Source organism: Accipiter gentilis, chromosome 28, assembly GCF_929443795.1.
Source record: "Accipiter gentilis chromosome 28, bAccGen1.1, whole genome shotgun sequence".
NCBI lineage: Eukaryota > Metazoa > Chordata > Aves > Accipitriformes > Accipitridae > Astur > Astur gentilis.
The window spans coordinates 4,354,774-4,368,520 of NC_064907.1; the positions used below are offsets into that span (position 1 = coordinate 4,354,774).

The following is a 13,747-nucleotide window of genomic DNA, read 5'->3' on the forward strand; positions in this document are numbered from 1 at the left end:
TGAGAGAGGGCTCTCCATTACAGCAAGAGCTTTCCCCATTCTGTGCTTAAATTCAGACTTTTGCTGTGAGACTGTTGCATTCAGCAGTTATTTAAAGAAGCTATGCTTCATTAACTCCTTTCTGAATGCACATTCTTGCTGTCTCCAAATTTGACTTCAGGTGTCACCTCCCCTCAAAGGAATGACCTGAACACAGGTATGTTATGGCTAGAAATGATACTATGCCACATCTGCTTAAGTTCACTCACAGGGGACTGGAAATAAACAAGTAGTAAGTCCAGGCTGCAACAACTGAAAACTAACCTTAAAGCACTCTCCCTTTAACTGCTCTACTCTGCAAAAATGAAAAATTGGAACAGGGAAAGTCAGAAGGAAAGCGAATGACAAGGCAGCAAATGAAGTGGCTGTGAATGCTACTATCCAAGGTAATACTCTGTAAAGGCTGCTGACTTTGTCCATGCTGCAAGCGCTCCTCAAGGGTGAGTAGCAGTGGAACCATAAACTTCTTTTTGAGTAGGGAATGTAAGGCAAAAGCAGTAAGCTGCTACTGACATACATACCTGGTCCTTTCACTTCAGTGCAGATCTTGACATTTGGTTTGCCATACTGGGGGTCTTGCCCCTCACTGTAACCCTCGCCAAAAAAAGTCATTGTAAAAGAGGTTCCATCCATCTGTAGTGGACAAGACAAACGTGGCCACCAAAACAGTAACTCACTTCTATCAGGCAAGCACAAGTAGTAAATACAGGTGTCTATTATGCCACAAATACTATCATCTATCTAAATATGAGAAGAGTTATTGGGAGTTATTGCTTAAAAGGTACAATCTCATCTAAATTTGTAATCACTTCCCCTTTGTTGGAACTGTTACTGTCCTAAAGTCCATTTATTCTCTCAGGGCTTTCAGTCCTGGGTTTGTACTACTCAGTCTCCCCCTGTCATCACCGTTGACAGATGTGAGTGCTGTGAGCCATCCCTGTAAATACATCAGACCCAGCAACATGACCCATTTTCTCCTGGTATGAGTTGCACATACTCTGATGTCTAATAGCAGAAGGCATGATGATTTAAATATTCAAAGCTAACTGAACAGGCACACACAATGTGCATTTAGAAATTATTTCTTTGGGACTAAGCAGCTGACTCTAGATTACTATTCCACCATTATCATAACAAATCTATTCAGTAATTGTGATGGAAAACAGTCAGCTACCTGTTTCTGGGTTGGTCCTTTCTTTGTGAAGAATCCAGCAGAGAAAAATTCCGGGTACTATATAAGAACAGGGGAAAAAACCAAACAAACAACAGTAAACTAGAGGGGGAAAAAATATCCAAACACTTAATTCTTTTGTGTTCTGAACACTTACTTTTGTCAGAAGTTTTCTTCCAAAGCTCAACTTCACAAGAAGAAGAAATAAAATGCCAGCAAACATCAGCTTGATAACAGAGCCAAGACCACCTATGTTCACATAAGCGCCATACTGCACCTGAGGCAAAACCATATTTCCAGTGGTAGAATTTACATTAAAATTTTTGCATCAGTTCATTTGTAAAAATGAATCTACCCCCACATTAGGATGCAACTGCTTGATACAATAGATAGCTGTTTAAATCGGGCCTTAGACAATTGTCTTGGTTCTAAGCAACTCTCTGAATAATGCTTCACTTTGTAATTCATTATGAGAAGACAGTGTAACTACAGAATGGCGAGGGAGCGAGCATGGTAAACAAGAGTGGAACACTTTAAAGAAAGGTGCATTTTGGTATCCAATTCCAGGCTGCTTTCCCAAGATCTTCCTTTCCTCCCCTTACTGCTTTAGTTTAAGACAAACTGACGCCTTCCTTTAGAATTTTGGAATAGCAATGGGAAGCCTTTCTCATGAGTAGTTTCCAAGTATATTTTCAGAGCACTGTCTCACCTTCATCTCTTAACTGATGCCTGTGATTCTGCACAGCTGTTCTATACATTGTTGGGGCTGGTCTCCTCTCAGGAAACCATGGAAAACAAAAACTAAACACGACCACCGCTTCACCTTGCCTTTACTCTGCACACCAGAGACCCAAGCATCAAAGACGTCTCCAGATACAAATGAGCAGCATACGAATTCTTTATCAGAATGTTTACTACACTGACCTGACCTGACCATAGTTGCACAGACTACAATTACAATGCTTTTAGAAGCTCCACTGATTAAAACAAGAAAAGCCTCTGCACAGGAACAGAATTTAACGTATTCATCATTCCCCAAAATAAGGAAGCCTACCTTTCAAATATTTCCGTGACTCAAGGCTTCCATTCCCTACAAATACAGGCCCAGAAATCAGATAGCATAAGAACCCTACGAGAGACTCTCGTATCTATTATGCTAGCAGCAATAAGCAAGCTCATCAGGCAGAGCATCGAGTAGTATGAAAGAGGCCCGTGCACCCAGAAGAACCTGGACCACATCAGGTCAAACAGCTTGCAAAGGAGACCAACAGCACCAGCCTCCTTCTTTACAGAAGCAGAAGCACATCGCAGTTCGTTACTATTTACCTAACTGCAGAAGCCCTACTACGCAGATCTGCACTAAGAACAGTTATCACATAAAGGAAAGATGCGCTGAAAATGCTACTAAGGACATAGTATACCAAAACCAGTAACTTACAGGTGTTTCCTGCAACTCTGTGTGCAAGTAACACTGAGACCGTTTCACAACGGAACCATCAGATCCCATGAATCGAATGGAGTACTCTTTGAATTCCTGATTGTAAAACACCAGTCCTCTGCCAATGGAAAAAAGAAAGTCAGAAAAAATGTTCACATGTTCACGCGTGCTGAAAGAAACAGATCATAACAGCCCTACCCATACTGGCTTTTTCCTCAAGCATTTCTATGACTTCACCTCCTTCCACTGAAAGCAAACCATTCCAAATTTATCCCTGGCTCAACTCAAAATCCCATGCACTACAGCGAGGATGAATTTGATAATCAAAATAATACTCTCCTCACATTTCTTTTTTCCTCCTACCAATCGCTTCTGAAATCAAACACAAAAGTTTGCCATGTCAACAAAAGTCTCTTAGAACAAGTTAACTTTGAGAGCCCGTAAATGCTGGGACATGTTCTCTTTTTTTTCAGTAAAATAGGAACAAATCAGTAAAACTGAACTTATCTTCAATTCTACTAGATGAGTATCTATCCATTCATATTACACTGAAGTCCTAAATGCATCTTTTTAGTATTTAGCAAAGCAATATGTTGCCAACCTATGTAGTGAATACTGGAGCTGTTAGAAGACAGCGTGTTTCACGTCTTACGCTTCTTATACCTGCTTCTAAGTTTTGCACCAACTACTGGAACAGGGGCATATCCTATCTTTTTTCGAAGCTTCCTCAGGTTGTCTTGATCCGCAAGGCCATAAACCACTGACTTCCAGGTCCCATCATGTGCACAAGAGCCCTGGCAACATACCATGAAACCGTAGTTAATTCAGCATCTGAAGGTTTCATGTATTATTTTAATAATGACCTTACAATTATTACATATATTACACATTATTACATAGATGTATTACGATTACACGCATAAAAGTACATTGAAATGCGGTGGATTGACCTTGGCTGAATGCCAGGTGCCCACCAAGCCGCTCTATCACTTCCCTCCTCAGTAGGACAGGGAGAGGAGAAAATCATATGGGAAAAAACCCCTCATAGGTCAAGATCAAGGCGGTTTACTAAAGCAAAAGCAAAGGCCGCATGCAGAAGCAAAGGAAAACAAAAGCTTTATTCTCTACTTCCCATCAGCAGGCGATGTCCAGCCACTTCCCGGGAAGCAGGGCTTCAGGACACAGAGCAGTTGCTCCAGGAGGCAAACCTTGTACTAACACATGCCCCCCACCCCTCCTCCTTTCTCGTAGCTTTTATCACCGAGCAGACATCATATGGTACGGAATACGCCTTTCGTCAGTTTGGGTCACTACCCTGGCTGTGTCCCCTCCCAGAATCTTGCCCACCCCCAGACTACTGGGTGAGGGCGGGGGGAAATATTGGAGAGCCAGCCTTGATGCTGTGCGAGCACTGCTTAGCAGCAGCCAGAACGCTGGTGTGTTATCAGCACCTTTCTAGCACCAGTACAGAGCACAGCACGATGAGGGCTGCTACGGGGAAAATTAACTCCATCTCAGCCAGACCCAATGCAATCTCCACCCCTTACGCCATACCATTTGTGTCATGCTCAGGTCCCACGGAAGTTAATACAGAGAAGATTTTATATTTATTTTTCTATATATATAAAAAACTGCCCCATTGTATTTAATTCTCGTTACTAAATCCCTTCTTACCAGCACTTACAACTTATCCTACATACTTAAACCACCTTTATACCCAACATACAGATTTATACACTCTCATTAACTACTATTCCCTGTCCTTTAACAGACAGATATTACTCTCCCAATCCACGCACTTCCTCCTCTCCTCCCAATGCTCATAAGAACAGGCTATGACTTGGGCCCCATCTGGCAATATGGGTGCTCAGGACAGGACAGGAGAAGCAGTATGTTCCATTGCTGGGCACCAACACTGTCTTGGTTTGGGTCATCGTTGCATTATTTCAATAATGACCTTACAATTATCACACCTTGTTGCAATTATTACATACTTTAATGCCTGTAATGCTAATACATGTACCTTGAAACATACCCCCCGAACAAAACAAACAAACAAGCAAGCAAAAAAACCCACCAAACGGCCAAACACTAGGATTACTGGCAACACACTATGTATCTGTTACAGTTTATTTATGTATGAATCCTTCCGACATCTCTGCAAATATTATTTCCTGAAATGGCTTAACACAGCAAACTTTAGGTAGACAGCCTATGCAAACGAACCTTACAAAAGCGTGTTTGCTCGGCATACTTCTGTTAGCTCCTAAAGTTCTTAGAGCCATCACCAAAGACCTGCCAGCTTGTTCCTTGGTCTGAATTAATGTAACAACAGTTATTCTAATGGCCTACAGTGAAGTCACCACAAATACCTCTCAGTTTCCAAGAAGGCGTAAACCAACCAACCTCAGGCCCAGATTTCACCTTCAGGAAACTTTCAACAGCAGTTAGGGTACCTTTAAGGGAGGAGAAAACATGACTTGGCATATACAGTCATTAGTTCACAAAGCCAGAGTACACTCTGGTAGACTCAAACAGCAGGCCACTGACACTGTTAGTTGAAAAGGCAGAGTCACATCTTTACCTCAAAGTAAAATAAACTACGATTAAGTTCCACAGCTCTTTTAGTTAGCAAGTATCAAACTTCTTACATAAAGTACTTCAAGAAGGGTCACCAATATTAGCTTTACTCGCTACAGTTTTCGTCTTATCCACTTAATGACATAATAAAAATAATACACAACAAAAAAAAAATAAAGGAAAGGAATATTAAGAGCCATATTCAGTTTTCCTCCAAGTTTCAAAATTAAGGATGATGTAGGCTGTGAAAACTGAGATGGACTTACAGATTTTGGTAGACCTTAACTACAAAAAAACCCAAACCAAACAAACCACCCCCCCAACCCCCTCCCCCAAACCTCCAAACACACAAGATAGCCTAAAACCTTTAAGTTTAGCATAGCTTGTGTTTTGCAAAGCATGCTTAGTTGTGATGAATAGCAAAACAAAACAACTCCTCCAAATTCCGCTTTGTTTTGCTTTGCTCAGTTCCTTCTGAGAGCATTAAGACTGTACTTGTGGGGGCAAATGTCAATATAGCAAGCAACTGGACAGACAGCTGGTAATACCCTAAAGGCCAAACAGGAAGATATAAAAGACATCTTTATTCAAATCAAGTATCAGACATCAAATTATAACCCCGCGAACAACCAGATACTCATTTCCATGCCTCTCCTCTCCCTTCCATCAGATCCAGATTGAGTTTTATTAAACTGAAAGCTGATGACACGCTCCAACGTAAAGCAATCCCACTTCATAGCACTTCTAACGGTACATAAAAGCAAAACATTCGGATGCTTTCATCAGCCCTTCCGACTGCAAGTCAGACCTGACGAACGAAGTATCCGCATTTGAGATTGGGAGCAAGTACTATTTGCACAGAATGGAATCATCTCGCATCTTCCCTCAAATATATTTATCCTCTTTCAGTTACTGTCTGGCTGCTCTTTAAGACAAAGGCACGGCACGGCACTGGCTGTCTACTTACACTCAGACAATGGCTTCTCAGGGCTTCCAGTAGAGAAAGAAAACCTAGGAAACCGGATCACCCACTAATTTCCAATCCCTCTCCCGCAGCCTTCCTGTCCCCACTGTCTTTTCCCTACAAGATCCGCACTGCACAAGGGGCAGTGCGCTGAGCCTTGCCTAGGGATGTCCACAGCCTGGCTCAACAGCCTGCTGCTGACAGCTGCAGGTTCTGTTCTCTCAGCGAGCAGCATTACCTTGAATCCCTCCTTCACCTAATGACCAATCTTCTCCAAGCTAATGGGAATATGATTTACTTCTCAATTTTTATTTACCAGGTTTGGTTGAAACTGATCAGCTGGTAAAGGCAGGCAAAAAGGGAGACTGAAGGAGTCTCCACATAAGCATTGCTGCTTTGGGAAGCCAGATGAAAGCATGGTCTGCACTTCTTTTTCCGCATAAGGTCACACTTAAATAAGTCACCTTTCAACTTGTCTCTGGTGTACAGTACTCCCATATCAGCTGGTATAGAGTCAAAGCCACAGCTTCCAATGACATACGCTCCCTTTTCCGCAGCTTTTTCGTTGTATTTCAGGCACATTCCTTCCAGAAACTAAAACACAGTCAGAACAAGTATTTTAAGCAGAACTCTGTACTCGGCCACACCCAATATGAGCCATCAGCGCTTTACTGTCTTATCACAGCACCCCGCATACTTCAAAACACTTACAAGCATCTTTAAGACAGATACATGCTACTCCTGTTTGACGGCATGAAAGTATCACAGCAGTGCAAAGAAAGGTGGCCTGCACAAAATTCCCATGTAGAATCACAACCCAGACTCGAAGCAGAACTCAAGCATTTTGGATTTCCAGAGAGAACCCGAGAGGCTCTTGTCTCCAAGTAAGAAAACTATCCAACTAATACACATTAATGTACTTAAAAACAAGTAATGCATCTTAAACCAGCAGATCAAGAGGCAAAACTTGTCTTCACGCTCAGCAACGTTAGCAGAAAAAATACTACACAAATACCCCTTTAACAGCTCTTTGATAGAAGGTAGCATTTTTCTACGGTCACGTACCTGGGGTTCTCCACAGACGTCAATGCGGCTCGCACCGTTTTCAACACCAGCTTCTACCACAGGCTCTCCAAAGAATCTACACTATAGAAGGAAAGACCACCCCACGTTACAAAAAATAAAACCCACCCACCACAACTCACCCAGCGTGCTTCATCTGACAGAGCCACCCACAAGAGAAGTAAGCCCTTGGTGGGTACTGGGTTTGCTACGTGGGGCCAAAATGTAATAGTACTTGTGGGTTTTGGGGGGCTCGGGAGAAGGAGCAGCACAACAACCTTCATCACTGATGGTGCAGTTTGCTGCACAGACTGCTGCACCCTGTTTCTCTCCAAAGGTATGACCACCAAGGCCAACTCAACGTGTCTAATCTCAAGGTATGCTTTTTGCGCTCCTGTTATCAGCATATTCTCTACTTAAGTACCCCCAATTTCCAAGACGTCGTCACGACCCAACTTCCAGCTCTTGTACTTTGATCCCCTCCAAGCGCGCTGCAAGTATCGCCACCGAAAGTTTTAAAGGGGCCAAGAACTTAGAACAGGGCCCACTTTCAGCCTCAATACAAGCACTGAAGGAAGCCGACTGTTGGGAGCAGAAGAGCTTCAACCTTAAGCAAGAGACACAAGAGAGACTCGCAGTCTCACAGCAGTAGCCATAGCTTTGTGCTGGTGCAGCAGCAGTATCTAACCCAGGCACCATCATTCTAGAAGAGCAGGTGACAAAACCCAGCTGGAGATGATTGTGCCTCTGCCACCTGGGTGTACAGCCTCTCCCCCTTCCACCTGCACACTCACTGCTTCTTGGAGAAGAGGCTATGAAGGAAGCAGGCTACTCCAGCAGGACAGAAAGAGACGAGGAACCAATGGGGAGACCCACAGGTTAGCTGGAAAGAAGCCACAGGAGGGGATGTGACACCATCTCAGCAAGGCTAGGTCACACAGACAGTGCTGGCAAGGAGCAGGAGAGGAAGGCTTAAGCTACTGCACAAGCATGCAGGTCAGCACCACCACCGTAAATCTCCTTTATTTTGGAAAACTTTTGCCTGCATCTGGACATACAGATTAACGAACCCAAGATCTTGTCAGTTGCTGAACACTTACTGTACCAACATATAGGTAAAATACTGCAAGAAATTGTCTTATCTTCAGAAAGAGATGAGAAAAATCATCTTGCAACATTACACACAGAATCAAGATCAATACTTTATGTACCTGAAAAAGGGAAATGGGCTCTAACACCTGCAACTACTGACCCAGTGAGCTGGTCCCAGTTGTTTCTTCAGTAAAGGTTTTCCAACGTGATTAGGTGGAACCTTTGCTAGGGCTTCCTTCAGCTGTTAGGAGACGTATCAAAATATAAGCATTGGCTAAAAAAAATAAGCTTTTCAAGATTGAAATTACAGAAGAGGACTCTTGGACGGTCACAGCCTTGACAGAGCAACCTCCAATATCAAGTTGTTTTCTCTGGGACAGAGAACCAAGCACACTTCTTTTGGAAGGCAAGTATTTTTATATTTCTGGGAGTCTCAGTTATAATTATTTAAGAGAAGGGGCTATAGAGTAGATCTACAGTTAAAATAGACAGATTCCATGAGGTACAGCTCCCCTTGAAGACAGCAGTATTATTCTACACGTCATCTCTTTAGTTCAGAAAAACACCCCACACTTGTATCAAAAAGGGACTAAGACTATGTGAAATGTAACACAATCTAAAGAAGGACCCCTCTTTACAATCCAAAGGAGAAAATCTTCAATATGAAAATTTAAATTTAACTTGCATTTTAAAAGTTTGGGCACAACTTAGGTTATCTTTCCCATCTTAAAATTTCTGAGGACTTCAGGGGGAAGAAATGGAGTAGCAGTGACAAAAGCTTGGACCATCTTACAGTCAAGTAAAATTTTCACTCTATGTTATTTTTCACATTTTGCTCGACTTTGTGATGTACTTTCACTTGCAAAGTAAAGTAAGTTTTTCAGTTGTCAGATTTTCTTTTTCCTTCTCAAATACTACCAACATCTGAAGTGTTCAGACTGCAAGCACCACAGCTATATATGATTTCTAAAAAACCCCGTAGGTTAGAAATTCCTGATGTATTTTATTAAGCTATAAGGACTGTTCAGGTTTTTTTTTTTTTTTAGTATAACCGCCTATGGATATAAAGCAATGAGGTAACGGTAATTTAACCTTAAGGATTTTGCAAGGTGTACGCAAATTCAACTTTAAAGCAAGACAGTGTAAACGAAAAGTCAATTAGTAAAGCATAACAGAATTCCCAGACTAAAAAGATCTTGATCTACTTTGTAGTCTGTATTTTTATAGAGTCTCTTTCACCAGCGAACCTTGCTAGCATTGTTCACTGTTATGTATATTTTCTACCTTTTCTAGAAAATGGAAGCACAGTTTTCTTATCTAACTATTTGATGCCCATGACAATGCCAAAATCAGAAAACAAACTGCTTCCATTCTACTCGTTGGACTTCTGCTGGAAGACCATCCTCCTCTTCTTAACCAAGTCAATCCAAACCGATTTCTTGCAAAGAAGTGAAGCACTAGTTTCAGTTGCTTGGATTTATTTAAGTACAATGCAACTAAAAGGTTAGTCAAAAAAACTCTCTGAAATATTTTGGGGAGCTTTGTAATCATATCTGTTCTTTAAAGTCCACAAAGGTTCTCTTCTCTCTCCTCTACTCTGCAAGTTAACTTACTTAACTTAAAAACTTTCTGTCCTCCACCTTTGGTCTGTGCACTGGACAGTCCATTACATTACACTTCAATTTTCTGTTTTATAAAAATTACTCAAACAGAAGTAAATTTCTTTCAAAAATCCCCACAACACCCTGGAGAACACATACATGTAAAGGAACAAAAATAAACAGAACCAATGAAGCCTTAGGGAAAAGGTGTAAACTTGACTTCAGCTACAACAGCTGTTAACCTAAACATTTTTAAAACAGTAGGTTCCTGTAAAAACTTGTTTAGGTGTATTTCTTGGAATGCGTTTCTCCTTAATGTTCTTCCTGAGGCTTAAGCTCAGCAGTTTCCATGTCTTCTGCAACAGGCGATGACATTAAAACCTACAGCAGAGTAAGAAATACCTCACCCCGTAAGGCACAATGATAGCAGTAGTCCCTGACCTCGTGCCTTGGCATGGAAAAAGCCTTTAAACTCATTTTCAGGATCCTGACTCTTGGCATACTCAGTAAAGCACGTTAACCCTCCTTCACAGTTCAAACACTGGAGTTTCGCAAGAGGTAACTATCTCCCTGGTAGCAGAAGTGTTTTCCATCAAAACAGTAACATCATAAATATTCTAGTTTTGTTCCTTTGGATCTTACTTTATTTGTCCAATTCCACTGAAGAACTGGAACATCGTTATGTTGGCTGGAGGCTTGGACGTGCCTAAAGCAATACATATGCCTTTCAGCTCCTGAAAGACTTCACTGCCACCTCCTTCCTGTGCTTTTTAAGGAGGGGCCTTCACACACAGCATTCCGGCAGCTTCCAGGTCTGAGGTGAGGTATGCTGGGCAAGAAAAACTAGATGTCGGCATCAGATACAGCCGAGTTAGAATTATTTTAGAACCAGCGAGAACTCGAGCGCTTACAACCAACGAATGTGCAAATGGACTGTTTTAGAAAGAGTCAGGGCTACAACTTTGGTATCCACAGAACGCTCCTATTTCTAACAAGCTCTTGTACTTTGATCCCCTCCAAGCGCGCTGCAAGTTTCGCCACCGAGAGTTTTAAAGGGGCCAAGAACTTAGAAGAGCATCTCTGTGGGCTTCTTTTCCCGCTCCATTTGTTTTCAGCGCTAGCACCCCTGAAACCGTTTTGGCCCAACCCAAAACTCCTCCCCGCTATTCCGAGCAGTTTCTTCTGCTGCCTGGGAAAGGCTCCCCCCAAACCACAAAACAAGCCAAAAAACCCCCACCGCCGCCAAACCCCCACCCAACCCTGCTGCCCTTCAGCGAGAACCGCCCGCGAATTCCCCCAGCGGAAATCGTGCCGTGCCGGGGAGTCTGCAGGCGACCCCAGGACACGGCTGCACTGCTGGGGCCGTCTCGAAAAGCGCCCTTTCCTCCGGACGGCTCCCGAAACCCCGCAGCCCAGCCGCAGAGGCTCCCGGTCGCCGCCGCAGCTCTCCCCGCCCCGCGCAGCGGGGCGCCCAGCCGCACGCAGCCGGGGAGCGGCGGCCGAGGGGCTGCCGGCGGCCGAGGGGCACACGCCGGCCGAGGGGCACACGGACGCCGGCCGAGGGGCACACGGACGCCGGCCGAGGGGCACACGCCGGCCCGGGCTCTGCCGGCAGCCGCGCCCGGCGGACGCCGCGGGAGCACCGCCCGCGTCCCCGCACTCACCGGGCCCGCGCAGTTGAGCACCAGCCGGGTCTGCCTCGCCGCGGCGGCCAGCGAGGCCGCGTCGCCCACGTCGCACAGCAGCACGCCGACCTCCGCCCCGAGCGCCGCCTTCCCTGCGCACCGGAGACCGCCGTCACCGCCGCCGCCCGCCGCCTCGCTTCCCGCCCCGGGCCGAGCCGCCACCTCCCCGGCGCGGGCCCCGCCGCCGCCGCCGCCGGCGGGGGGGGGGCTCGCCCCGCGTCGCCCCCTCAGCCCTTCCCTTCGCAGCCGCCCGCCGGCGGCTCCCCACGGAGGGGGCCGGGGCACGGGGGCCGGGCGGCGGCGCGGCGCCAGCACGACCCCCCCCGCCGCGGCCCGTACCCAGCCTCTCGGCCGCCCGCTCGAGCACCGCCTGCAGCTTCTCCCGGCTTCGCGGCACAGCTCTCGTAGCTGCTGGATGCTCCCGCTCCATCAGCAGCCCTCTGCGCTTGTGGCGCAGCGGGTCCTAGCGCTGCTGTAAGCAGAGAGCTTCGCTCCCGTGACGGAGTGCCTTCTGTCTGCAAAAGTACCAGCCCGGTTGCTGGAGGCTGCTTGTGATTTACTCCTCCCCTAAGAGCGAGCACTTTGTTCTCCCGGACCGGCCTCCCCAGCTCCGTGCCGGCAGGAACGATGCAGGGATGCCGTTTGCGAACGCGTTTCTGTTTTCCTCTGGCGCCGTCCGCTGTGCGCTCTTGTCGGCAGTGGAAACTCGTTCCTTCCCGTCTCGCTCGCCGTAGCAGCGTGGACATGCAAACCCCCGTTCGGTGCGGATTTACTCCCGTTGCAGCCGGTTCTCGGGCAGAGGAAAAGAACCGTGCCCTGGCTCTTTCTTTTTGCTTCCAATGCGCAACCACGGTCTTGCCATTAGAGAACGGGTCTCTTCTTGAAGTTAGCGGCTTTCTGACTGCGAAGCTTAACGGCTGATGCCAGTGCCTGCCAAGCGGTGGACGGGATGGTACAACTCTGCTCGCCCGGGGCTTCCTCCTTGCGGGCCGCAGGAGCCTGGCCTGGGGCGCCCCAGGCCCGGGGGTGTCTCTGAGCCAGACCCGTGGACGTGGCCGCTGCTTTCCCCTTCGCAGGTTCGGCCGGCAGCGAGGCTGAGCGTGCACCACGCACGTGCATGGCAACACCACGGCCGGCTACGCAGGCTGCCAGAGAACGGGCCGTGCCTTTGCCAGCCGCCATCTGGCACTGTGGCGACTCGCCGCAAGCCTCCTCCCCGGCTCGGCGCGTTGCCGTTGAAGCTCACGGGTGACACCAGAGGCATGCTGTCACCCTGCAGGTTCCCACGCGCGCCCACGTTTCCAGAGCCCCGGAAGGTCAGCGCAGCCTCGAGCCCAGGTGCCGTCTGTGCCCCCACCCTGGGCTCCCTCGCTCCCCTCTGGCTGAGACACCGAGTCTCTCCAGAGCGGGGTTTTCCTCCCGCTCGCTGCCTAGCCCACCCCAGACTCTGCTAGCTATGTACACGTGCGCCTACGGCTAGGGGAAAATACAATCACCTGCTCCCTCCCCTTGCTGGCACCTCGGGCGCCTGCGCCCCGTGACTGCGGTCCCCCGTCCAGCTGCTGGCACCGAGACCCTCACCGCCCCGCTTGCGGACACCGCAGACACACGGGCCTCTGTCACCCGTGACCTGACTTGGGTTGCTGACGCTTAACCGTGACCCGTGGTCCCACCAGTTGCTGGCTCGGGGACCCTCGTGCGATCTGATCGCCGTGAGGTAGCAGATGCTCTCACGTCACACGTATACCCTTACGCAGGTAATACGTATGGCTGCAGCTGTTCATCCAGAAATCAGAACCATTGGCTTTTTCTTTCTTAAAACAGCCTCGAAAATAAGTACTGGTTGAACCACCATGCCCAGCTATCAAAAATTAACATTTGTCCTTCTTGAATTTTCTGCATAGCTGTCTAGATGCTGCATAACTTAATTTCTAAGTAAAATGCCTTCTTGAAATGCACCTTCTGATGGCGTCTACCTAGACGGCGATAAGGATTATGCACGTAAGAGTAGGTTGGAGAAATGCTGGAGAAGAAAGAGAGCTGGGATGAAACGGTACGGATCTGATCAATAGCTGCATGAAGTAAGCTTATGTAATGGTTTGGGATGAAGGCAAG

At 46.7% G+C, this 13,747-nt stretch overlaps 1 protein-coding gene across 1 annotated transcript; it reads right to left on the reverse strand.

Moving 5' to 3' along the window:
- Positions 1 to 239: 239 nt before the first annotated feature.
- Positions 240 to 12,062, reverse strand: LOC126051798 (saccharopine dehydrogenase-like oxidoreductase). Its single transcript, XM_049831491.1, has 10 exons — positions 11,972 to 12,062; positions 11,612 to 11,724; positions 7,258 to 7,338; positions 6,657 to 6,786; positions 5,055 to 5,104; positions 3,312 to 3,442; positions 2,649 to 2,766; positions 1,368 to 1,487; positions 1,214 to 1,270; positions 240 to 672 (listed from the first exon to the last, which is right to left on the reverse strand). Exons 1-10 carry the CDS (start codon positions 12,060 to 12,062, stop codon positions 241 to 243), a joined length of 1,323 nt encoding a protein of 440 aa, XP_049687448.1. The 3' UTR covers position 240.
- Between the last annotated feature and the right edge of the window lie 1,685 nt (positions 12,063 to 13,747).